This window comes from Bufo gargarizans, chromosome 3 (assembly GCF_014858855.1).
Source record: "Bufo gargarizans isolate SCDJY-AF-19 chromosome 3, ASM1485885v1, whole genome shotgun sequence".
In the NCBI taxonomy this organism is placed as follows: Eukaryota; Metazoa; Chordata; class Amphibia; order Anura; family Bufonidae; genus Bufo; species Bufo gargarizans.
This window is the reverse complement of record NC_058082.1, coordinates 31,013,446-31,039,163: the sequence shown is the minus strand read 5'-3', so window position 1 is coordinate 31,039,163 and position 25,718 is coordinate 31,013,446. Positions and strand designations below refer to the sequence as shown.

At 46.4% G+C, this 25,718-nt stretch overlaps 1 protein-coding gene across 1 annotated transcript in view; it reads left to right on the top strand.

Moving 5' to 3' along the window:
* The first annotated feature begins 20,370 nt into the window (after window positions 1-20,370).
* The window catches only part of LOC122932696 (melatonin receptor type 1B), a 220,462-nt gene continuing 215,114 nt past the window's right edge, over window positions 20,371-25,718 (top strand). The window contains exon 1 of the mRNA XM_044287259.1: window positions 20,371-20,554. Within this exon, the coding sequence (XP_044143194.1) occupies window positions 20,371-20,554 (184 nt within the window). The remainder of the gene's footprint in view (window positions 20,555-25,718) is intronic.

The window sequence follows — 25,718 nt, the reverse complement described above, 5'->3', positions numbered from 1 at the left end:
GAGGCTTCACGTCAGCCACCACTGCAACAGTCCATTGGCATATATTTAGGCCCAGCACACACACAGGCAGAGGAGAGAGGTCCCGTAACAGAGGATCTGGCTTCATGTCAGCAGAGAATCAGTCTGCATGTCATAGCAGAGAATCAGGCTTCACGTCAGCCACCACTGCAACAGTCCATTGTCATAAATTTAGGCCCAGCACCCAGGCAGAGGAGAGAGGTCCCGTAACAGAGAATCTGGCTTCATGTCAGCAGAGAATCAGTCTTCATATCATAGCAGAGAATCAGGCTTCACGTCACCCACCACTGTAAGAGTCAATTTTCATAAATTTAGGCCCAGAACCCAGGCAGAGGAGAAAGGTCCCGTAACAGACAATCTGGCTTCATGTCAGCAGAGAATCAGTCTTCATATCATAGCAGAGAATCAGGCTTCACGTCACCCACCACTGCAACAGTCAATTTTCATAAATTTAGGCCCAGAACCCAGGCAGAGGAGAAAGGTCCCGTAACAGACAATCTGGCTTCATGTCAGCAGAGAATCAGTCTTCATATCATAGCAGAGAATCAGGCTTCACGTCACCCACCACTGCAACAGTCCATTGGCATATATTTAGGCCTAGCACACAGGCAGAGCAGAGAGGTCCCGTAACAGACAATCTGGCTTCATGACAGCAGAGAATCAGTCTGCATGTCATAGCAGAGAATCAGGCTTCACGTCAGCCACCACTGCAACAGTCCATTGTCATAAATTTAGGCCCAGCACCCAGGCAGAGGAGAGAGCTCCCGTAACAGAGGATCTGGCTTCATGTCAGCAGAGAATCAGTCTGCATGTCATAGCAGAGAATCAGGCTTCACGTCAGCCACCACTGCAACAGTCCATTGTCATAAATTTAGGCCCAGCACCCAGGCAGAGGAGGGAGGTCCCGTAACAGAGAATCTGTCTTCATGTCAGCAGAGAATTAGTCTGCATGTCATAGCAGAGAATGAGGCTTCACGTCAGCCACCACTGCAACAGTCCATTGGCATATATTTAGGCCCAGCACACACACAGGCAGAGGAGAGAGGTCCCGTAACAGAGGATCTGGCTTCATGTCAGCAGAGAATCAGTCTGCATGTCATAGCAGAGAATCAGGCTTCACGTCAGCCACCACTGCAACAGTCCATTGTCATAAATTTAGGCCCAGCACCCAGGCAGAGGAGAGAGGTCCCGTAACAGACAATCTGGCTTCATGTCAGCAGAGAATCAGTCTTCATATCATAGCAGAGAATCAGGCTTCACGTCACCCACCACTGTAAGAGTCAATTTTCATAAATTTAGGCCCAGAACCCAGGCAGAGGAGAAAGGTCCCGTAACAGACAATCTGGCTTCATGTCAGCAGAGAATCAGTCTTCATATCATAGCAGAGAATCAGGCTTCACGTCACCCACCACTGCAACAGTCCATTGGCATATATTTAGGCCTAGCACACAGGCAGAGCAGAGAGGTCCCGTAACAGACAATCTGGCTTCATGACAGCAGAGAATCAGTCTGCATGTCATAGCAGAGAATCAGGCTTCACGTCAGCCACCACTGCAACAGTCCATTGTCATAAATTTAGGCCCAGCACCCAGGCAGAGGAGAGAGGTCCCGTAACAGAGAATCTGGCTTCATGTCAGCAGAGAATCAGTCTTCATATCATAGCAGAGAATCAGGCTTCACGTCACCCACCACTGTAAGAGTCAATTTTCATAAATTTAGGCCCAGAACCCAGGCAGAGGAGAAAGGTCCCGTAACAGACAATCTGGCTTCATGTCAGCAGAGAATCAGTCTTCATATCATAGCAGAGAATCAGGCTTCACGTCACCCACCACTGCAACAGTCAATTTTCATAAATTTAGGCCCAGAACCCAGGCAGAGGAGAAAGGTCCCGTAACAGACAATCTGGCTTCATGTCAGCAGAGAATCAGTCTTCATATCATAGCAGAGAATCAGGCTTCACGTCACCCACCACTGCAACAGTCCATTGGCATATATTTAGGCCTAGCACACAGGCAGAGCAGAGAGGTCCCGTAACAGACAATCTGGCTTCATGACAGCAGAGAATCAGTCTGCATGTCATAGCAGAGAATCAGGCTTCACGTCAGCCACCACTGCAACAGTCCATTGTCATAAATTTAGGCCCAGCACCCAGGCAGAGGAGAGAGCTCCCGTAACAGAGGATCTGGCTTCATGTCAGCAGAGAATCAGTCTGCATGTCATAGCAGAGGATGAGGCTTCACGTCAGCCACCACTGCAACAGTCCATTGGCATATATTTAGGCCTAGCACACAGGCAGAGGAGAGGTTCATTCAACTTTGGGTAGCCTCGCAATATAATGGTAAAATGAAAATAAAAATAGGATTGAATGAGGAAGTGCCCTGGAGTCCAATAATATATGGTTATGGGGAGGTAGTTAATGTCTAATCTGGACAAGGGACGGACAGGTCCTGTGGGATCCATGCCTGGTTCATTTTTATGAACGTCAGCTTGTCCACATTGGCTGTAGACAGGCGGCTGCGTTTGTCTGTAATGACGCCCCCTGCCGTGCTGAATACACGTTCAGACAAAACGCTGGCTGCCGGGCAGGCCAGCACCTCCAAGGCATAAAAGGCTAGCTCTGGCCACGTGGACAATTTAGAGACCCAGAAGTTGAATGGGGCCGAACCATCAGTCAGTACGTGGAGGGGTGTGCACACGTACTGTTCCACCATGTTAGTGAAATGTTGCCTCCTGCTAACACGTTGCGTATCAGGTGGTGGTGCAGTTAGCTGTGGCGTGTTGACAAAAGTTTTCCACATCTCTGCCATGCTAACCCTGCCCTCAGAGGAGCTGGCCGTGACACAGCTGCCTTGGCGACCTCTTGCTCCTCCTCTGCCTTGGCCTTGGGCTTCCACTTGTTCCCCTGTGACATTTGGGAATGCTCTCAGTAGCGCGTCTACCAACGTGCGCTTGTACTCGCGCATCTTCCTATCACGCTCCAGTGCAGGAAGTAAGGTGGGCACATTGTCTTTGTAGCGTGGATCCAGCAGGGTGGCAACCCAGTAGTCCGCACAGGTTAAAATGTGGGCAACTCTGCTGTCGTTGCGCAGGCACTGCAGCATGTAGTCGCTCATGTGTGCCAGGCTGCCCAGGGGTAAGGACAAGCTATCCTCTGTGGGAGGCGTATCGTCATCGTCCTGCCTTTCCCCCCAGCCACGCACCAGTGATGGACCCGAGCTGCGTTGGGTGCCACCCCGCTGTGACCATGCTTCATCCTCATCCTCCTCCACCTCCTCCTCATCCTCGTCCTCCTCGTCCTCCAGTAGTGGGCCCTGGCTGGCCACATTTGTACCTGGCCTCTGCTGTTGCCAAAAACCTCCCTCTGAGTCACTTCGAAGAGACTGGCCAGAAAGTGCTAAAAATGACCCCTCTTCCTCCTCCTCCTCCTCCTCCTCCTCCTGGGCCACCTCCTCTTCCATCATCGCCCTAAGTGTTTTCTCAAGGAGACATAGAAGTGGTATTGTAACGCTGATAACGGTGTCATCGCCACTGGCCATGTTGGTGGAGTACTCGAAACAGCGCAACAGGGCACACAGGTCTCGCATGGAGGCCCAGTCATTGGTGGTGAAGTGGTGCTGTTCTGTAGTGCGACTGACCCGTGCGTGCTGCAGCTGAAACTCCACTATGGCCTGCTGCTGCTCGCACAGTCTGTCCAGCATGTGCAAGGTGGAGTTCCACCTGGTGGGCACGTCGCATATGAGGCGGTGAGCGGGAAGGCCGAAGTTACGCTGTAGCGCAGACAGGCGAGCAGCAGCAGGATGTGAACGCCGGAAGCGCGAACAGACGGCCCGCACTTTATGCAGCAGCTCTGACATGTCGAGGTAGTTGTGAATGAACTTCTGCACCACCAAATTCAGCACATGCGCCAAGCAAGGGATGTGCGTCAAATTGGCTAGTCCCAGAGCTGCAACGAGATTTCGCCCATTATCACACACCACCAGGCCGGGCTTGAGGCTCACCGGCAGCAACCACTCGTCGGTCTGTTGTTCAATACCCCGCCACAACTCCTGTGCGGTGTGGGGCCTGTCCCCCAAACATATGAGTTTCAGAATGGCCTGCTGACGTTTACCCCGGGCTGTGCTGAAGTTGGTGGTGAAGGTGTGTGGCTGACTGGATGAGCAGGTGGAAGAAGAGGAGGAGGAAGCCGAGAAGGAGGAGGTGGCAACAGGAGGCAAAGAATGTTGCCCTGCGATCCTTGGCGGCGGAAGGACGTGCGCCAAACAGCTCTCCGCCTGGGGCCCAGCTGCCACTACATTTACCCAGTGTGCAGTTAGGGAGATATAGCGTCCCTGGCCGTGCTTACTGGTCCACGTATCTGTGGTTAGGTGGACCTTGCCACAGATGGCGTTGCGCAGTGCACACTTGATTTTATCGGATACTTGGTTGTGCAGGGAAGGCACGGCTCTCTTGGAGAAGTAGTGCCGGCTGGGAACAACATACTGTGGGACAGCAAGCGACATGAGCTGTTTGAAGCTGTCTGTGTCCACCAGCCTAAATGACAGCATTTCATAGGCCAGTAGTTTAGAAATGCTGGCATTCAGGGCCAGGGATCGAGGGTGGCTAGGTGGGAATTTACGCTTTCTATCAAATGTTTGTGAGATGGAGAGCTGAACGCTGGCGTGTGACATGGTTGAGACGCTTGGTGACGGAGGTGGTGGTGGTGGTGTTGGTGGTACATCCCCTGTTTGCTGGGCGGCAGGTGCCAACGTTCCTCCAGAGGCGGAGGAAGAGGCCGAGGCGGCAGCAGCAGAATAGGCCGAGGCGGCAGCAGCAGAAGAGGTAGCAGGGGGAGCCTGAGTGACTTCCTTGGTTTTAAGGTGTTTACTCCACTGCAGTTCATGCTTTGCATGCAGGTGCCTGGTCATGCAGGTTGTGCTCAGGTTCAGAACGTTAATGCCTCGCTTCAGGCTCTGATGGCACAGCGTGCAAACCACTCGGGTCTTGTCGTCAGCACATTGTTTGAAGAATTGCCATGCCAGGGAACTCCTTGAAGCTGCCTTTGGGGTGCTCGGTCCCAGATGGCGGCGGTCAGTAGCAGGCGGAGTCTCTTGGCGGCGGGTGTTCTGCTTTTGCCCACTGCTCCCTCTTTTGCTACGCTGTTGGCTCGGTCTCACCACTGCCTCTTCCTCCGAACTGTGAAAGTCAGTGGCACGACCTTCATTCCATGTGGGGTCTAGGACCTCATCGTCCCCTGCATCGTCTTCCACCCAGTCTTGATCCCTGACCTCCTGTTCAGTCTGCACACTGCAGAAAGACGCAGCAGTTGGCACCTGTGTTTCGTCATCATCAGAGACATGCTGAGGTGGTATTCCCATGTCCTCATCATCAGGAAACATAAGTGGTTGTGCGTCAGTGCATTCTATGTCTTTCACCGCTGGGGAAGGGCTAGGTGGATGCCCTTGGGAAACCCTGCCAGCGGAGTCTTCAAACAGCATAAGAGACTGCTGCATAACTTGAGGCTGAGACAGTTTCCCTGGTATGCATGGGGGTGATGTGACAGACTGATGGGGTTGGTTTTCAGGCGCCATCTGTGCGCTTTCTGCAGAAGACTGGGTGGGAGATAATGTGAACGTGCTGGATCCACTGTCGGCCACCCAATTGACTAATGCCTGTACCTGCTCAGGCCTTACCATCCTTAGAACGGCATTGGGCCCCACCATATATCGCTGTAAATTCTGGCGGCTACTGGGACCTGAGGTAGTTGGTACACTAGGACGTGTGGATGTGGCAGAACGGCCACGTCCTCTCCCAGCACCAGAGGGTCCACTAACACCACCACGACCATGTCCACGTCCGCGTCCCTTACTAGATGTTTTTCTCATTGTTATGGTTCACCACAACAACAAATATATTATTTGGCCCAATGTATTGTATTCAAATTCAGCGGGATATAAATTTGAGGCCTAGTATTTAGGCGCTGGGTGACCGGTATGGATTTAGTGACAGAATTAGACTTGGAAATGCACAGAAGCGTGTGTGTGAAGTTATTCTGAATGACCCTATGTGCACCTTCAATATTATATACCCTTTTAGGGATAGATTTCAAATAGCTCTGATATAGCAGGAACCACTAAATTATGAAATTGCTAAATTGGGAATTGTACTTCAACCCAGAACAAAAAATGTGCTTTGACGGGCACTAAATAACTTTCCCAGCTACAACAGGACAACGGTAACGAGAGATTTAGAGGGATTTAAATTTGAGGCCTAGTATTTAGGCGCTGGGTCACCGGTATGGATTTAGTGACAGAATTAGACTTGGAAATACACAGTAGCGGGTGTGTGTGAAGTTATTCTGAATGACCCTATGTGCACCTTCAATATTATATACCCTTTTAGGGATAGATTTCAAATAGCTCTGATATAGCAGAAACCACTAAATTATGAAATTGCTAAATTGGGAATTGTACTTCAACCCAGAACAAAAAATGTGCTTTGACGGACACTAAATATCTTGCCCAGCAACAACAGTACAGCGGTGGGTAACGAGAGATTTAGAGGGATTTAAATTTGAGGCCTAGTATTTAGGCGCTGGGTCACCGGTATGGATTTAGTGACAGAATTAGACTTGGAAATGCACAGAAGCGTGTGTGTGAAGTTATTCTGAATGACCCTATGTGCACCTTCAATATTATATACCCTTTTAGGGATAGATTTCAAATAGCTCTGATATAGCAGAAACCACTAAATTATGAAATTGCTAAATTGAGAATTGTACTTCAACCCAGAACAAAAAATGTGCTTTGACGGACACTAAATATCTTGCCCAGCAACAACAGTACAGCGGTGGGTAACGAGAGATTTAGAGGGATTTAAATTTGAGGCCTAGTATTTAGGCGCTGGGTCACCGGTATGGATTTAGTGACAGAATTAGACTTGGAAATACACAGTAGCGGGTGTGTGTGAAGTTATTCTGAATGACCCTATGTGCACCTTCAATATTATATACCCTTTTAGGGATAGATTTCAAATAGCTCTGATATAGCAGAAACCACTAAATTATGAAATTGCTAAATTGGGAATTGTACTTCAACCCAGAACAAAAAATGTGCTTTGACGGACACTAAATATCTTGCCCAGCAACAACAGTACAGCGGTGGGTAACGAGAGATTTAGAGGGATTTAAATTTGAGGCCTAGTATTTAGGCGCTGGGTCACCGGTATGGATTTAGTGACAGAATTAGACTTGGAAATGCACAGAAGCGTGTGTGTGAAGTTATTCTGAATGACCCTATGTGCACCTTCAATATTATATACCCTTTTAGGGATAGATTTCAAATAGCTCTGATATAGCAGAAACCACTAAATTATGAAATTGCTAAATTGGGAATTGTACTTCAACCCAGAACAAAAAATGTGCTTTGACGGACACTAAATATCTTGCCCAGCAACAACAGTACAGCGGTGGGTAACGAGAGATTTAGAGGGATTTAAATTTGAGGCCTAGTATTTAGGCGCTGGGTCACCGGTATGGATTTAGTGACAGAATTAGACTTGGAAATGCACAGAAGCGGGTGTGTGAAGTTATTCTGAATGACCCTATGTGCACCTTCAATATTATATACCCTTTTAGGGATAGATTTCAAATAGCTCTGATATAGCAGAAACCACTAAATTATGAAATTGCTAAATTGAGAATTGTACTTCAACCCAGAACAAAAAATGTGCTTTGACGGACACTAAATATCTTGCCCAGCAACAACAGTACAGCGGTGGGTAACGAGAGATTTAGAGGGATTTAAATTTGAGGCCTAGTATTTAGGCGCTGGGTCACCGGTATGGATTTAGTGACAGAATTAGACTTGGAAATACACAGTAGCGGGTGTGTGTGAAGTTATTCTGAATGACCCTATGTGCACCTTCAATATTATATACCCTTTTAGGGATAGATTTCAAATAGCTCTGATATAGCAGAAACCACTAAATTATGAAATTGCTAAATTGGGAATTGTACTTCAACCCAGAACAAAAAATGTGCTTTGACAGACACTAAATATCTTGCCCAGCAACAACAGTACAGCGGTGGGTAACGAGAGATTTAGAGGGATTTAAATTTGAGGCCTAGTATTTAGGCGCTGGGTCACCGGTATGGATTTAGTGACAGAATTAGACTTGGAAATGCACAGAAGCGTGTGTGTGAAGTTATTCTGAATGACCCTATGTGCACCTTCAATATTATATACCCTTTTAGGGATAGATTTCAAATAGCTCTGATATAGCAGAAACCACTAAATTATGAAATTGCTAAATTGGGAATTGTACTTCAACCCAGAACAAAAAATGTGCTTTGACGGACACTAAATATCTTGCCCAGCAACAACAGTACAGCGGTGGGTAACGAGAGATTTAGAGGGATTTAAATTTGAGGCCTAGTATTTAGGCGCTGGGTGACAGGTATGGGTTTAGTGACAGAATTAGACTTGGAAATACACAGTAGCGGGTGTGTGTGAAGTTATTCTGAATGACCCAATGTGCACCTTCAATATTATATACCCTTTTTGGGATAGATTTCAAATAGCTCTGATATAGCAGGAACCACTAAATTATGAAATTGCTAAATTGGGAATTGTATTTCAACCCAGAACAAGAAATGTGCTTGAACGGACACTAAATAACTCGCCCAGCTACAGCACTAGGGACAGATTTAGCTGGATATAAATTTGAGGCCTAGTATTTAGGCGCTGGGTGACAGGTATGGGTTTAGTGACAGAATTAGACTTGGAAATACACAGTAGCGGGTGTGTGTGAAGTTATTCTGAATGACCCAATGTGCACCTTCAATATTATATACCCTTTTTGGGATAGATTTCAAATAGCTCTGATATAGCAGGAACCACTAAATTATGAAATTACTAAATTGGGAATTGTATTTCAACCCAGAACAAGAAATGTGCTTGAACGGACACTAAATAACTCGCCCAGCTACAGCACTAGGGACAGATTTAGCTGGATATAAATTTGAGGCCTAGTATTTAGGCGCTGGGTGACCGGTATGGATTTAGTGACAGAATTAGACTGGGATATGGCCAAAAAATAAACAGACTATTGCTGGTTAAATGCACTTGGTGTGACAGCTTCACCCTGATGTAGGCTTTAGCCAAAAAACAACCACACCATTGAGGGTTAAATGCACTTGGTGACAGGCGCAGCTTGCCCCTGATTTTGTATATGGCCAAAAAATGAACAGACTATTGCTGGTTAAATGCACTTGGTGTGACAGCTTCACCCTGATGTAGGCTTTAGCCAAAAAACAACCACACCATTGAGGGTTAAATGCACTTGGTGACAGGCGCAGCTTGCCCCTGATTTTGTATATGGCCAAAAAATGAACAGACTATTGCTGGTTAAATGCACTTGGTGTCACAGCTTCACCCTGATGTAGGCTTTAGCCAAAAAACAACCACACCATTGAGGGTTAAATGCACTTGGTGACAGGCGCAGCTTGCCCCTGATTTTGTATATGGCCAAAAAATGAACAGACTATTGCTGGTTAAATGCACTTGGTGTGACAGCTTCACCCTGATGTAGGCTTTAGCCAAAAAACAACCACACCATTGAGGGTTAAATGCACTTGGTCGCAGCTTGTGCTGGCGCACCACAAGACACAAAATGGCCGCCGATCACCCCAGAAAAATGAGACTGACAAACGGTCTGTGCAGCCTAAAAACAGTGAGCAATTGAGGATCAGCAGCTCAATGATCCACAGCTGCAGATCGATCAGTTAATCAAGTCCTTTGGAGGAGTTAATCTGCCTAATCTCGCCCTACTGTCGCAGCCGCAACCTCTCCCTACGCTAATCAGAGCAGAGTGACGGGCGGCGCTATGTGACTCCAGCTTAAATAGAGGCTGGGTCACATGGTGCTCTGGCCAATCACAGCCATGCCAATAGTAGGCATGGCTGTGATGGCCTCTTGGGGCAAGTAGTATGACGCTTGTTGATTGGCTGCTTTGCAGCCTTTCAAAAAGCGCCAAGAAAGCGTCACAAAAGCGCGAAGAAAGCGACGAACACCGAACCCGAACCCGGACTTTTACGAAAATGTCCGGGTTCGGGTCCGTGTCACGGACACCCCAAAATTCGGTACGAACCCGAACTATACAGTTCGAGTTCGCTCATCCCTAGTCCTAATGTCATGGAACCATGAACCAGACGTACAACAAGAGATAAGTGGAAATAAGAAGGCTTTATTGAAAAACAAGCTGTAAGCAAAAGTCCAAACGGATGGCTAAACCGAAGCAGGGTCTTGCGTAGACAGGGGTCAGGAACTAGAAGGGTAGTCAGACGAAGCCAGGATCAGGAACCAGCAGGGTAGTCAGACGAAGCCAGGATCAGGAACCAACGGGGTAGTCAGACGAGGCCAGGATCAGGAACCAGAAGCAGCAGCAGTCTTAGAAGCATGTGAACACAGGAGGACCAAGCAAGGAACTGAAGCCACAGACCTCCTATATATATGAGCTAGGCATCCAGCTCCTCCCAGTGGGAAGGAGAAGCCGCAGGGTGGGAGGCTACAAGAAACCCAGAAACCAAGATGGCCGCCAGCACATGTCAAACGAAGGAGAACAGTAAGAAGGTAAGACCATGACAACTGCAAGGATAACGCCCTTAAGTTTAGCTCAAAGTGAAACCGGCTCAACATCCACTGATCATTGCATTAGCTTAAACGTTTATGAGCTGTCAGGAGTTCATACATAAGGGCTACAGATTCGGCCTTCAGGGCAGCTCCCTGAGGGATTCAGTGTGAAACAGAAAGCAGATGCAGTTATAGTAAAAGCTGCCGAGGGAAACATTTCTGAAATATTTTAATAAAGACCAATTGAAAATATTCTTTTTATCCCCAAATGAGTAAAATTCATTAAATGAGTAAAATCTCTAAAAAAAAATGTGTCCATAGCCTTTAAATTGCATTAGTTTACAATCTCAGCACTGCTATATATGACTAGCTTAGCTGACAAAATAAGCTTTGATTGGAAATGGATTGGCTATTACTCTACAGAGAGAAATCCTGAGGGGCTGGTCAGTTGTGACACCCCCAAAAACTATTCAGTATCTCAGCATTCTAGGCCTGCATGTAACTGAAGACCCATACCCCTGTGGCATTGCTAGCACCGCTCCTCACGCCTCTAGCAGGTGACTCCTGCCACTGGACCCTGGGCCCGCCATGTCCCTTTTCTCAGCCCATGACCATGCAGTGACGCCCCCTTAACATGTGTCTGGATGCAAGGGTAAGTCTGATCACTGTGTCCGGAACTCACATTTCAGGTGACTACCTCTTGAAGCTCATCAAGAGAATGCCAAGAGTGTGCAAAGCAGTAATCAAAGCAAAAGGTGGCTACTTTGAAGAACCTAGAATATTACATATTTTCAGTTGTTTGACACTTTTTTTGTTATGTATATAATTCCACATGTGTTAATTCATAGTTTTGATGCCTTCAGTGTGAATCTACAATTTTCATAGTCATGAAAGTAAAGAAAACTCTTTGAATGAGAAGGTGTGTCCAAACTTTTGGACTGTACTGTACAGGTCCTTCTAAAAAAATTAGCATATTGTGATAAAGTTCATTATTTTCTGTAATGTATTGATAAACATTAGACTTTCATATATTTTAGATTCATTACACACCAACTGAAGTAGTTCAAGCCTTTTATTGTTTTAATATTGATGATTTTGGCATACAGCTCATGAAAACCCAAAATTCCTATCTCAAAAAATTAGCATATCATGAAAAGGTTCTCTAAACGAGCTATTAACCCAATCATCTGAATCAACTAATTAACTCTAAACACCTGCAAAAGATTCCTGAGGCTTTTAAAAACTCCCAGCCTGGTTCATTACTCAAAACCGCAATCATGGGTAAGACTGCCGACCTGACTGCTGTCCAGAAGGCCATCATTGACACCCTCAAGCAAGAGGGTAAGACACAAAGAAATTTCTGAACGAATAGGCTGTTCCCAGAGTGCTGTATCAAGGCACCTCAGTGGGAAGTCTGTGGGAAGGAAAAAGTGTGGCAGAAAACGCTGCACAACGAGAAGAGGTGACCGGACCCTGAGGAAGATTGTGGAGAAGGACCGATTCCAGACCTTGGGGGACCTGCGGAAGCAGTGGACTGACTCTGGAGTAGAAACATCCACAGGCGTGTGCAGGAAATGGGCTACAGGTGCCGCATTCCCCAGGTCAAGCCACTTTTGAACCAGAAACAGCGGCAGAAGCGCCTGACCTGGGCTACAGAGAAGCAGCACTGGACTGTTGCTCAGTGGTCCAAAGTACTTTTTTCGGATGAAAGCAAATTTTGCATGTCATTCGGAAATCAAGGTGCCAGAGTCTGGAGGAAGACTGGGGAGAGGGAAATGCCAAAATGCCTGAAGTCCAGTGTCAAGTACCCACAATCAGTGATGGTCTGGGGTGCCATGTCAGCTGCTGGTGTTGGTCCACTGTGTTTTATCAAGGGCAGGGTCAATGCAGCCGCTATCAGGAGATTTTGGAGCACTTCATGCTTCCATCTGCTAAAAAGCTTTATGGAGATGAAGATTTCATTTTTCAGCACGACCTGGCACCTGCTCACAGTGCCAAAACCACTGGTAAATGGTTTACTGACCATGGTATCACTGTGCTCTATTGGCCTGCCAACTCTCCTGACCTAAACCCCATAGAGAATCTGTGGGATATTGGGAAGAGAAAGTTGAGAGACGCAAGACCCAACACTCTGGATGAGCTTAAGGCCGCTATCGAAGCATCCTGGGCCTCCATAACACCTCAGCAGTGCCACAGGCTGATTGCCTCCATGCCACGCCGCATTGAAGCAGTAATTTCTGCAAAAGGATTCCCGACCAAGTATTGAGTGCATAACTGAACATCATTATTTGAAGGTTGACTTTTTTTGTATTAAAAACACTTTTCTTTTATTAGTCGGATGAAATATGCAAATTTTTTTAGATAGGAAATTTGGGTTTTCATGAGCTGTATGCCAAAATCATCAATATTAAAACAATAAAAGGCTTGAACTACTTCAGTTGGTGTGTAATGAATCTAAAATATATGAAAGTCTAATGTTTATCAGTACATTACAGAAAATAATGAACTTTATCACAATATGCTAATTATTTGAGAAGGACCTGTATATATATATATATATATATAGCCCTATAGTGAGATCTGGGGCTACAGTGAGACTAAGAACACCATAGGGACAGTGCTAGGAAAGACTTTTATTTTTCTGTATAGCGGTTCAGGGAAAGGATCGGGAGGAATTATTCCACAGCATTTATGTAGAACAGGGTTCAGTAGGGGAGGTTACAGACTCGGTAATGGGAACAATCCTATTACACCTTGCTGCACTGACTGGGGATCCAAATTGCCATTATACAGCTCTGTAATTCCAGCAAACCGTTCTTGTTATTGGGGTGCAAGTGCTGTGTGATACAGCCATTAACAGGGTTTATTCCAAGGAAATATTTCTACGTCTTATTTGCCCTTGTGCGGTGCATTTATAAGTTCTAAAGCCCTTTTTTGGCTTGTATTAGTTGGAAAAAAAGGGCTTATTAGCCGTTGTGTGGTGAAGTGAGAAAATTACAGCCATTTTTTGGGGTGTTTTAATTTCCTTTTTATTTATTTATTTATTTGATCTAACAGTATGTCAGACAAAGAAGTGCCAGGCCCTGCACAGAGGGGTTGTGGCAGCAGGGGTCACTTCGAAAGGCCTGAGCTCCCAGTGTCAGCTAGTGTCGTGTGTTGACCAGCAATCCAGCGGTTCTTGAATGGTTGACTCGGTCATCCGCTTTGTCCCAAGTGACATCAGACACCCCCAGCCAAGAGTCGGTGGGTTCGTCAGACACAACCCTTAGTTGGCATGGCCCAGGAGCAGGCACTGTGCCCTCACCTGTCTTCAACCTACCTCTGTCCTTTTATGTTCCCTCAGCCAGAGAAGTATTATATGCTGTGCGGTCAGCCCCACTATACAGCGAGGACGAGCTACTAGAGGACAGTCAGCAGCCACTGGCCAGCCAAAATGTGGAGGAAACATCCGCCGCTTCCTCCGGTAAGCAGGCAAGTAGTGATGAGGAGAGTGGAGTGGGAGCTGGTTTTTACGAGTGGTCAGGCTCCTGACCCAGAGACCGGTGAGGAGGGCATCAGTGATGTGCAGAAAGTACTCGATGATGATGTAGCTTATCACACTTGGGAGCCGGGTGAATTAGGGGCTTCATCATCATCGGGAGGAGAGGGTGGCAGCTTGGCCGGGAGTCAGCAGGGTGGCAGCAGTGGGAGGTCAGGAGCTAAACGTGCCCGGGGTAGACCACCCGCTTCACAGGAGCCTACCTGCCCGGAAAGTAGTGGTGCAGGGGTAGCAGTCAGTCATTGCGGAGTGTTGGGCGTCAACATATGCAGCATCACCATAAAGTGGCCTGGGAGAACCGTGGCTCCGATGTGGTGGTCCTGCCTGCCGCAGCAACTGCTACAGCACCCAGTGGCACACACCGATTTCAGGCAGTCAAGGCTCCACCACCTCAGCCGAAGAGAGCTGTTTGTCCTTCCCATCACCTGCTGGTCCTGATGCTCCTGCTCCTCCTCCTTGTCAGTCATTCCGTCACTAATCGATCACCAAAGCGATTGCCAAGAGACAACAGTATGAATGAACTCTCCAACGGCGCAGAAGCTGAATGTGCTCATGTCCAAGTTGCTGCTGCTGCAGTCCCTCCCTTTCCAAGTAGTGGACTCTGCACCTTTCAGAGAACTGAAGGCTTGTGCCGAGCCAAGGTGGAGAGTCCCAAGCCGTCATTTCTTTGCCAAAAAGGCAGTACTAGCCCTGCACACACATGTATAACAGAAGGTGGGCCAGTCCTTGAGCCTGTCAGTGTCTGCCAAAGTGCACGGCAGCGCCGACGTGTGGAGCTGTAACTACGGTCAGGGACAATACATGTCCTTTACGGCCCACTGTGTAAATGTGGTTCCTGCCCAGCCACACCAGCAACTTGGCCAGGTGACGCCGCCTCAGCCTCCACGTTCTCACGCCGTTGGTCCTGCGACAATGTCCGCCTCTTCCTTCTCATCCTCCACCGTGTCCTCAGCCTCCACTGCAGGAACAATTCACAGTGCCCCTCCAGCATACCACTTATGCAGGGCTTGGCGGTGTCACGCTGTTCTGCACCTCAATTGCCTGGACGAACACGGGAGGAACTGCTCCGTGTCCTTCAGCAAAAAATCGAATCCTGGCTTTCTCCCTGACAACTCAAAATCGGAACCATGGTGACCAACGACGGGAAGAACATGGTGTCGGCGCTGTGTCAAGGAGGGCTGAGCCATATGACCTGCATGGCACCCGTGTTCAATCTGGTTGTCAAGCGGTTCCTGAAGTCTTCCATCCATCTGCAAGACATCTTAAAAATGGACAGGAAACTTTGCATGCACTTCAGCCACTCGTACACCGCAAAGCAGGCCCTCATTGAGCAGCAGCGGCAGAACACCATCCCCCATAGGCTCATATGCAACGTTTCCACCCTTTGGAATTCCACCCTCCGTATGTTGGACCAACTGTACGAACAGAGAAAGGCCATCAACGATTTCTTGATGATCCAAGCGGACAGGAGTACTCCCCTATGTAACTTAGATGTCAGCCAGTGGCAGTTCATGCGTGACATCTGCCATTTGCTCAGGCCCTTGGAGGAGGTCATGTTATTTGTCAGTCGCCAGGACTACGGGATGAACGTCATTCCACTGCTTCATGTCCTGCAACAGATGCTGGTAAATATGGCTGGTCGGGGGACTGGAGACGTGGCGCCTAGATCTCACGGCCACATGAGCCCTGTGGGGGCTGAACAGGAGGAGGAGGACATTGGAGCACAAGCAATGTGTAGTCAAATGGGTGGTTTTTCTACACAGGTGACAGGAGAGGAGGAGCAGGAGCAGCCAGAGGAGCTACAGTCTGATGAGGAAGACGAGGCAGAGGACCCAGACACACCGTGGCAGTACGCAGTGGAGATGGAGGCAGGGCGTCCCTTCGAGTCACTTGCACAAATGGCCCAATGCATGCTCACTTGCTTGCGTAGTGACAGCCGAATTGTCACCATTCGGCAGAGGGATGACTTCTGGCTCTCCCCCTTGTTGGACCCTCGCTACCGGTCCAAAATGGGGGCTTTCTGTTACACCTGCTGAGACGAGGACAAACTGAACTACTATAGAGACATCCTTTGTAGTCAGTTGGACGCTGCCTATCTGCGCCATCGTCCATCCCCCCAGGTCTGACTGGGGGGGCCCTCTGCGCTCACGTTTCTCTGCCATGGCTGCTGTGGCAGGGTGGGGGGGTAGGAGCAGTTCCAGCTCCATCAGCAGCAGCCTGAGTCTAGAGTCGCTGATGAGCTGCTTTCTTCACCTGCCTAGTGAAGAAACTACTCACCAGCAGCAGCATCTAGACCTGGAGCAGAACCTGAACCAGCAGGTGGTGGCATACTTGGATAGCACCTTGCCACCCCACATGAAGATCAGCTGGACTACTGGGCAGCCAAACTGGATTTGTGGCCGCAACTGGCCGAGTTTGCCCTGGAAAAGCTGTCCTGCCCGGCCAGTAGTGTGCCAACAGAGAGGGTGTGTAGTGCGGCGGGGGCCATAGTTACCCCAAGGAGAACTCGCCTGTCCTCCCAAAATGTGGAGAGACTGACCTTTGTCAAGATGAATCAGGCGTGGATCAGCCAGGATTTCCACCCACCAATGCCTGATGCATCAGACTAGATCATCCATGGTGCCACACCAACACTTTGACAAAAGAGACAGGTTTCTTCTGTCTACCTGCCTCAGCTACTTTTCTGATGCTGCCACCCGCCTGATGCCACACATCTGATGCCAAGTGCTCCTTCTTTCACCCACCATCTTCAGCTGGTACTGGTATTGGGCCACTCTGTGGTCTCCTCATGCTGTTTCCACCTCACCACTATGTCATAGGGCCACTCTGTGGACTTCTCATGTTGTTCCCACCCTCCCCACTTCATGACTAAGCCACTATTTTGCCTTTCGGCCTGGCTGACATCATCATTTATTTGACCCTTCTTCTAATCTGTCAGAAGGAAGGAAAACTGAGACGCACAACGGATCCTATGGAACAGCTGTAAGGCCTGCATGACATGGTCCCTATTTTGCATCAGAATTGGCTAATAATTTGGTAGCCAAAAGAAGGAGTGGGTACAAAACACAAATATTCCATTCACGTGTCATCTCTGTTTTGGATCCACTCCTGTTTTGTTTTTTTGGCTTTAGCAATACTGATGGATTACTGACCAAATGCTGACCGAGTGAAGGCGGATGCTCCACAGACAGGATCCGTTTTTTGTGGGTGATTGTTCTGAATGAGCAGAGGAAGGGCAAAATAATCAGTGACGTCAACACAAACTTACTGCTGACCCCCTCTCCACTCTGTCAGGGGCTCTACTTGTATAAGGGTTTAATATAACAGGTTCTGTAGACATCTATGTGGAATCCGCTGACGATGGTGTAAAAGAAGTGCGCTTTTTCACACTGTAGTAGGATCTTGGGCTTCTGCATGGTTCTTTATACCTGACGCTAACATCGACCTGTAAGGTTGAGTTCACACTTGAGTTATAAGCGTTTAATAGAACAGGTTCTGTAGACATCTATGTGGAATCAGCAGACGATGGTGTGAAAGGAGTGCGCTTCTTCTTGGCGCTAACATTGACCTGTAAGGCTGAGTTCATACTTCAGTTATTTGGTCAGTTTTGGCCCCGTGACTGCCCAAGTAAGTGAAGTCTGAGGAGGAGGAGCGAAGCCTGTCATCTGCATGTCATACTGACTCACAGTATTGTTTCACTACCACAGCAGACTCCCTATGTGTGTTACTGCAAGGCACAGTGTTCTACACCACTATAAAGGCTCTCTGCAGTCAGGAAATAGATGTTTTTTACGTAATTCGCCAAAAATTAATTCTGGTCGAACCAAATTCTTGGGGACCATTCGGCGAACCCGCCGAATCGAATTTTTTAGATTTAAAAAAAATAAAAATGCTCATCCACAACTTATTGTTCTTTCTTTGTATATGTTTTTTTGTCAGCGCTCTGATAGATTTATAACTTTCTGGATGATGATGATGATGTAGTGTCAGGTTTACCAGTAACTCCACATTACTATACATTCTGTAGATAAAACTTGTATAAAATGACAAACTCAGTGCTACTACTTCTGTAACAACCATTTCCAGTTTTGCACAGCCAGCTACATCAGCACCCGCTGGGAGCCGGGCACCATTTCTACGCCCTGTGCCAGAACACATCTATATTTTATAGATAGAAGTAGTCCGCTCATCTGAGTGTGAGGGTCCCCGGGGTGATCCACGGGTGTCGCGGCGCTCCTGCTGTGCGCTGCACTGATTGATTATAATGACTTGTGACTGTGAGGCAGGTAGAAGAAACACGTCCGTGTGCGGAGAGCAGCCGCGTGAGGACAGTCGTACTCAGAATATCTAGAATATCTGTCTACAGCCTCACCCGATGTAGCAGAGGTGACTTTGTCGTTGAGCTGTTCATAAATGGCTGAATTGTGGTGTGTGCAGGTTTTCAGCGGCTTAATGGAAAACGGCAGATAATAACAATGGGCGTGATTTATGACCAAAGGCAAACTCAGCTCTGCTACATACATAGAGGGACGAGTACAAGTCTGCCACATCTGCATTTCTTGTCATTTCTCCATGGACTGTTAAAGCCTCTTGTGAATATCCGCTTTTGCATGCAGAGATGTAGCAGAGATGAATTTGTCAACGAGCTTTGTCTTTTAGGGCATATTCACACGAGGCGGGTTTGTTTGCCGAAAATCCCTTCCATTCATCTCAGTAAATTGATCGGCAGTCCAGTGGAAAACAAAAGATGGCAAACTCATCCCTGCTTCTCGACTAACTCAACCCTGCTATACGTGCAGCATGGTTGAATCCGTTCCATTCTATCTGCGTGCCTTCCAACGTTCTCTGCCCCTGCAAAGTGAGGATGGGCAGGGAAGGGGCCATTTGTTATCACACCCTTTTGGATGTAGCAGAGCTGAATTTGTCAGCTGCCGTTTTCTTTTATACAATGTGTAGGTTTATCATCAGTCTCAAGCTAGTGTGTGAGTTACTGTAAGGGGAACAGCTCTGCTAAGTAAGAGGAGGGACAGACTCAGCTCTGCTACATCTGCATGTCTCGCACTTCTCCATGCAACTGCAAAAAAAAAATTAAAAAATCCTTCTGAATAATACCCACTTTTGGGTGCAGGGATGCAGCAGAGCTGGATTTGTAAGCAGCTTCATGAGAACAATAGAGAACACCTAGTGTGTGAGTTATGCCTGATGGCAAACTCAGCTCTGCTTTTTGGAATACAGCTCTGAGGCTTCATAGGCAGGACACAATTAGTTCTGCTACATGTGTATTTCTTGCATTAAATAAATCACACCTGAATACCCCCTTTTGGGAACAGAGATGTAGCAGTGCTGAAGTTGTTAGCTCGCAACCGTAGACTATGAGAACAATAGATAAGACATAGGATGTGAGCTGTGCCAGATGGCAAATTCAGCTCTGCTACTGGGCGACTGCTCAGCTACCTAAGAGGAGGGTAATCATCAGCTCTGCTACATCTGTATCTCTTACACTTTATGCACTCTTCTATACACCCACTGTGGAGACGGTGAAGGAGCAGAGATGAATTTGTCAGCAGTTTAGTCTGCTTTTAGGAAACAGCTGAATCGGATCTGCTACATGCTTCTCACATTGCACCATGCAGCTGCACCCACTTTGCAGACGGTGATGCAGCAGAGCTGAATTTGTAAGCAATTTCATGACAGCAACAGATAGCATCAAGAAAGTGACAAACTCAGCTCTACTTTTTAGGGAACAGTACAATAGGGACAGAATCAGATCTGCTACATGCTTCTTGCATCGTTCCATGCACTTTTGGAGACAGGGATGTAGCAGAGCTGAGTTTGTCTGAGAGCTCTTTTTTTGCATGCAGTCATAACCTGCGGAATCACAATAATAACTCCGTGGATTTGTTCCCAGTCCTGCACCAGCTGACACACTCGGCTCTGCTACACCTGCACCGCCTCCCGGTCACGTCGGGCTCCCCTGGCTCTGACTTTTGTTGACCCCCCCCCCCCCCCCCCCGAGCCGTCCCCTCCCCGGGTTGTCAGCTGATCATTTAAACATGGACCCCCGCTCCGCGCCGTGGTTACCGCCAGGACCCCGCTACCTGCTCCGCACTTGCACAGGTGTGGGAGGCGCGGAGGTCGGTCGCATGCGACTGTTTAGCGCGCGGCGTCCAGTCCTCGGCATGTGAGATGAGAGGGAAGGCGCTAGAGATGCTGCACAATGCGTCATTCTCCAGGAACTGCTGCGCCCCAGACAGGGGAGAGGCGGCGCCCAGGGCGGCCGGGCTGGTGGCGGCGCTGTCCGGGGTGCTGATCTTCACCACCGTGGTGGATGTACTGGGGAGCCTGCTGGTCATCGTGTCCGTGCTGAAGAACAGGAAGCTGAGGAACTCAGGTGAGGAGCCCAGGGGGGGATGTGCTCTGGGGTGGGATATCCTCTGAACTGGTGTGGGATATGCTCTGAACTAGTGTGGGATATCCTCTGGACTAGTGTGGGATATCCTCTGGACTGGGGTGGGATAACCTCTGGACTGATGTGTGATATCCTCTGGAGTGGGATATCCTCTGTACTGGTGTGGGATATCCTCTGGACTGGAGTGGGATATGCTCTGTACTGGTGTGGGATATCCTCTGTACTGGTGTGGGATATCCTCTGTACTGGTGTGGGATATCCTCTGGACTGATGTGGGATATCCTCTGTACTGGTGTAGGATATCCTCTGTACTGGTGTGGGATATCCTCTGTACTGGTGTGGGATATCCTCCGGACTGGAGTGGGATATGCTCTATACTGGTGTGGGATAGCCTCTGGACTGGGGTGGAATATCCTCTGTACTGGTGTGGGATATGCTCTATACTGGTGTGGGATATCCTCTGTACTGGTGTAGGATATCCTCTGTACTGGTGTGGGGTACCCTCTGTATATAGCACTAGTCTGTAATATCTGTATATAGCACTAGTCTGTACTATCTGTATATAGCACTAGTCTGTAATATCTGTATATAGCATTAGTCTGTACTATCTGTATATAGCAGTAGTCTGTAATATCTGTATATAGCACTAGTCTGTAATATCTGTATATAGCACTAGTCTGTACTATCTGTATATAGCACTAGTCTGTACTATCTGTATATAGCACTAGTCTGTAATATCTGTATATAGCACTAGTCTGTACTATCTGTATATAGCACTAGTCTGTAATATCTGTATATAGCATTAGTCTGTACTATCTGTATATAGCAGTAGTCTGTAATATCTGTATATAGCACTAGTCTGTAATATCTGTATATAGCACTAGTCTGTAATATCTGTATATAGCACTAGTCTGTAATATCTGTATATAGCACTAGTCTGTACTATCTGTATATAGCGCTAGTCTGTAATATCTGTATATAGCACTAGTCTGTAATATCTGTATATAGCACTAGTCTGTACTATCTGTATATAGCACTAGTCTGTACTATCTGTATATAGCACTAGTCTGTAATATCTGTATATAGCACTAGTCTGTACTATCTGTATATAGCACTAGTCTGTAATATCTGTATATAGCACTAGTCTGTACTATCTGTATATAGCACTAGTCTGTACTATCTGTATATAGCGCTAGTCTGTAATATCTGTATATAGCACTAGTCTGTAATATCTGTATATAGCACTAGTCTGTACTATCTGTATATAGCACTAGTCTGTACCCTCTGTATGTAGCACTAGTCTGTACTATCTGTATATAGCACTAGTCTGTACTATCTGTATATAGCACTAGTCTGTACTATCTGTATATAGCACTAGTCTGTAATATCTGTATATAGCACTAGTCTGTACTATCTGTATATAGCACTAGTCTGTACCCTCTGTATGTAGCACTAGTCTGTAATATCTGTATATAGCACTAGTCTGTACTATCTGTATATAGCATTAGTCTGTACTATCTGTATATAGCAGTAGTCTGTAATATCTGTATATAGCACTAGTCTGTAATATCTGTATATAGCACTAGTCTGTAATATCTGTATATAGCACTAGTCTGTAATATCTGTATATAGCACTAGTCTGTACTATCTGTATATAGCATTAGTCTGTACTATCTGTATATAGCACTAGTCTGTAATATCTGTATATAGCAGTAGTCTGTACTATCTGTATATAGCAGTAGTCTGTACTATCTGTATATAGCAGTAGTCTGTAATATCTGTATATAGCACTAGTCTGTACTATCTGTATATAGCACTAGTCTGTACTATCTGTATATAGCGCTAGTCTAATATCTCTATATAGCACTAGTCTGTACTATCTGTATATAGCACTAGTCTGTAATATCTGTATATAGCGCTAGTCTGTAATATCTGTATATAGTACTAGTCTGTAATATCTGTATATAGCGCTAGTCTGTAATATCTGTATATAGTACTAGTCTGTAATATCTGTATATAGCACTAGTCTGTAATATCTGTATATAGCACTAGTCTGTAATATCTGTATATAGTACTAGTCTGTAATATCTGTATATAGCACTAGTCTGTACTATCTGTATATAGCACTAGTCTGTAATATCTGTATATAGCGCTAGTCTGTACTATCTGTATATAGCACTAGTCTGTAATATCTGTATATAGCACTAGTCTGTAATATCTGTATATAGCACTAGTCTGTAATATCTGTATATAGCGCTAGTCTGTACTATCTGTATATAGAACTAGTCTGTACTATCTGTATATAGCACTAGTCTGTAATGTCTGTATATAGTACTAGTCTGTAATATCTGTATATAGCACTAGTCTGTAATATCTGTATATAGCACTAGTCTGTAATATCTGTATATAGCACTAGTCTGTAATATCTCCATGCGTTCTCTGTGCATTAGGGGCTTGTATAATAATGATGGGGCTATGGGAACAGACGTGAGATATGCAGACTGTAATATGTTGAGGGCTGTGTATTAGGGAGGTCCAGTGTAGTACAGTAAGCAATATATGTCCAGGCAGACAGAAGGCAAGGACCATATATTAATGCAGGGACCATATGTTTAGACAGGACTATGTGCTCAGGCAGGGGATGTGAGCAGAGGTTTTAAAGTGTCAGCCAGTGTTACCAGTAAGACATGGACTCTGTGCTGGTGAAGCATTATCTTCTCTCCTTGAGTCACTACCAGGATACCAGGGCATGTTACTGCAAAATATCTACGCCATATTCTGTGCTGATCATTAGTAGTAGCAGCATCAGCAGTTCTACCAATAGCAACAATATTATAATTAGTAGTAGTATTAATAGTAGTAGTAGTAGTAGATGTGGTAGCAGTAGTAGTAAAAGATGAAGTAGTAATAGTAGATGTGGTAGCAGCATTATTATGATAAGTAGTAATAGTACTAAGAGTAGCAGTAAAAGCAGCAGTTATAGTAGTAGTAGCAGCAGCTGTAGTAGTAGTAGTAACTGTAGTAGCAGCAGCATCATTATAAGAAGTAGTAATAGAAGTAGTAATAGTAGCACTGGAAGCAGCAGTCATAGTAATAGCAGCAGCAGCTGCTGGTAGTAGTAACAGTAGTAGTAGTAGCAGCAGCAGCATAATGAGTAGTAGTAGTAATTCTACTAGAAGCAGTAGAAGCAGCAGTTACAGCAGCAGCATCATAATCATGAGAGGTATTAGTAGCAGCAGCACTTATAGTAGTAGCAACAGCAGTTGCTGTAGTAGTACCCTAATAGTAGAAGCAGTAAAAACAGCATTTAGTAGTAGTAGCAGCAGCAGTAGCATCATGGGAGGTAGTAGAAGTATCAGCAGCAATAGCAGTATTAGCAGGAGTAGCAAGAGTAATAGTAGCTCTGTAAACAGCATTTAGTAGTAGCAGCAGCAGCCTCAAAAGAAGTAGTGGTAGTAGTAGTGGTAGTAGTAGTGGTAGTAGTAGTGGTAGCAGTAGTGGTAGTAGTGGAGCAGTAGTGGTAGTAGTAGTGGTAGTAGTAGTGATAGTAGTGGTAGCAGTAGTGGTAGTAGTAGTGGTAGTAGTAGTGGTAGCAGTAGTGGTAGTAGTAGTGGTAGCAGTAGTGGTAGCAGTAGTGGTAGTAGTAGTGTTAGCAGTAGTGGTAGTAGTAGTGGTAGTAGTAGTGGTAGTAGTAGTGGTAGCAGTAGTAATAGTAGTAGTAGTAGTAGTGGAGCAGTAGTGGTAGAAGTAGTAGTGGTAGCAGTAGTGATAGTAGTAGTGGTAGCAGTAGTGGTAGCAGTAGTGGTAGTAGTAGTGGTAGCAGTAGTGGTAGTAGTAGTAGTGTTAGTAGTAGTAGCAGTAGTGATAGTAGTGGTAGCAATAGTGGTAGCAGTAGTGGTAGTAGTAGTGGTAGCAATAGTGGTAGTGGTAGTGATAGTAGTAGTGATAGTAGTAGTGATAGTAGTAGTGGTAGTAGTAGTGGAGCAGTAGTGGTAGTAGTAGTAGTAGTGGTAGCAGTAGTAATAGTAGTAGTAGTAGTAGTAGTGGAGCAGTAGTGGTAGTAGTAGTAGTGGTAGCAGTAGTGATAGTAGTAGTGGAAGCAGTAGTGGTAGTAGTAGTGGTAGCAGTAGTGGTAGTAGTAGTAGTGTTAGTAGTAGTAGTGGTAGCAGTAGTGATAGTAGTGGTAGCAATAGTGGTAGCAGTAGTGGTAGTAGTAGTGGTAGCAGTAGTGGTAGTGGTAGTGATAGTAGTAGTGATAGTAGTGGTAGTAGTAGTGGAGCAGTAGTGGTAGTAGTAGTAGTAGTGGTAGCAGTAGTAGTGGTAGTAGTGGCAGTAGTAGTGGTAGTAGTGGTAGCAGTAGTGATAGTAGTGGTAGCAGTAGTGGTAGTAGTAGTGATAGTAGTAGTGGTAGCAGTAGTGGTAGTAGTAGTGATAGTAGTAGTGATAGTAGTAGTAATAGTAGTAGTGGTGGTAGTAGTAGTAGTGGTAGCAGTAGTAATAGTAGTAGTGGTAGCAGTATTGGTAGTAGTAGTAGTGGAGCAGTAGTGGTAGTAGTAGTGGTAGTAGTAGTGGTATTAGTAGTGGTTTTAGTAGTGGTAGCAGTAGTGATAGCAGTAGTGGTAGTAGTAGTAGTGGAGCAGTAGTGGTAGTAGTGGTAGTAGTAGTGGTAGTAGTAGTGGTAGCAGTAGTGGTAGTAGTAGTGGTAGCAGTAGTGGTAGCAGTAGCGGTAGTAGTGGAGCAGTAGTGGTAGTAGTAGTGGTAGCAGTAGTGGTAGCAGTAGTGGTAGTAGTAGTGGTAATAGTAGTGGTATTAGTAGTGGTAGCAGTAGTGGTAGCAGTAGTGATAGTAGTAGTGGTAGCAGTAGTGGTAGTAGTAGTGATAGTAGTAATGGTAGCAGTAGTGGTGGTAGTAGTAGTGGTAGTAGTAGTGGTAGCAGTAGTGATAGTAGTAGTGGTAGCAGTAGTGATAGTAGTAGTGGTAGCAGTAGTGGTAGTAGTAGTGGTAGTAGTAGTGGTAGCAGTAGTGATAGTAGTAGTGGTAGCAGTAGTGGTAGTAGTAGTGGTAGTAGTAGTGGTAGTAGTGGTAGCAGTAGTGGTAGCAGTAGTGGTAGTAGTAGTGGTAGCAGTAGTGGTAGTAGTAGTGGTAG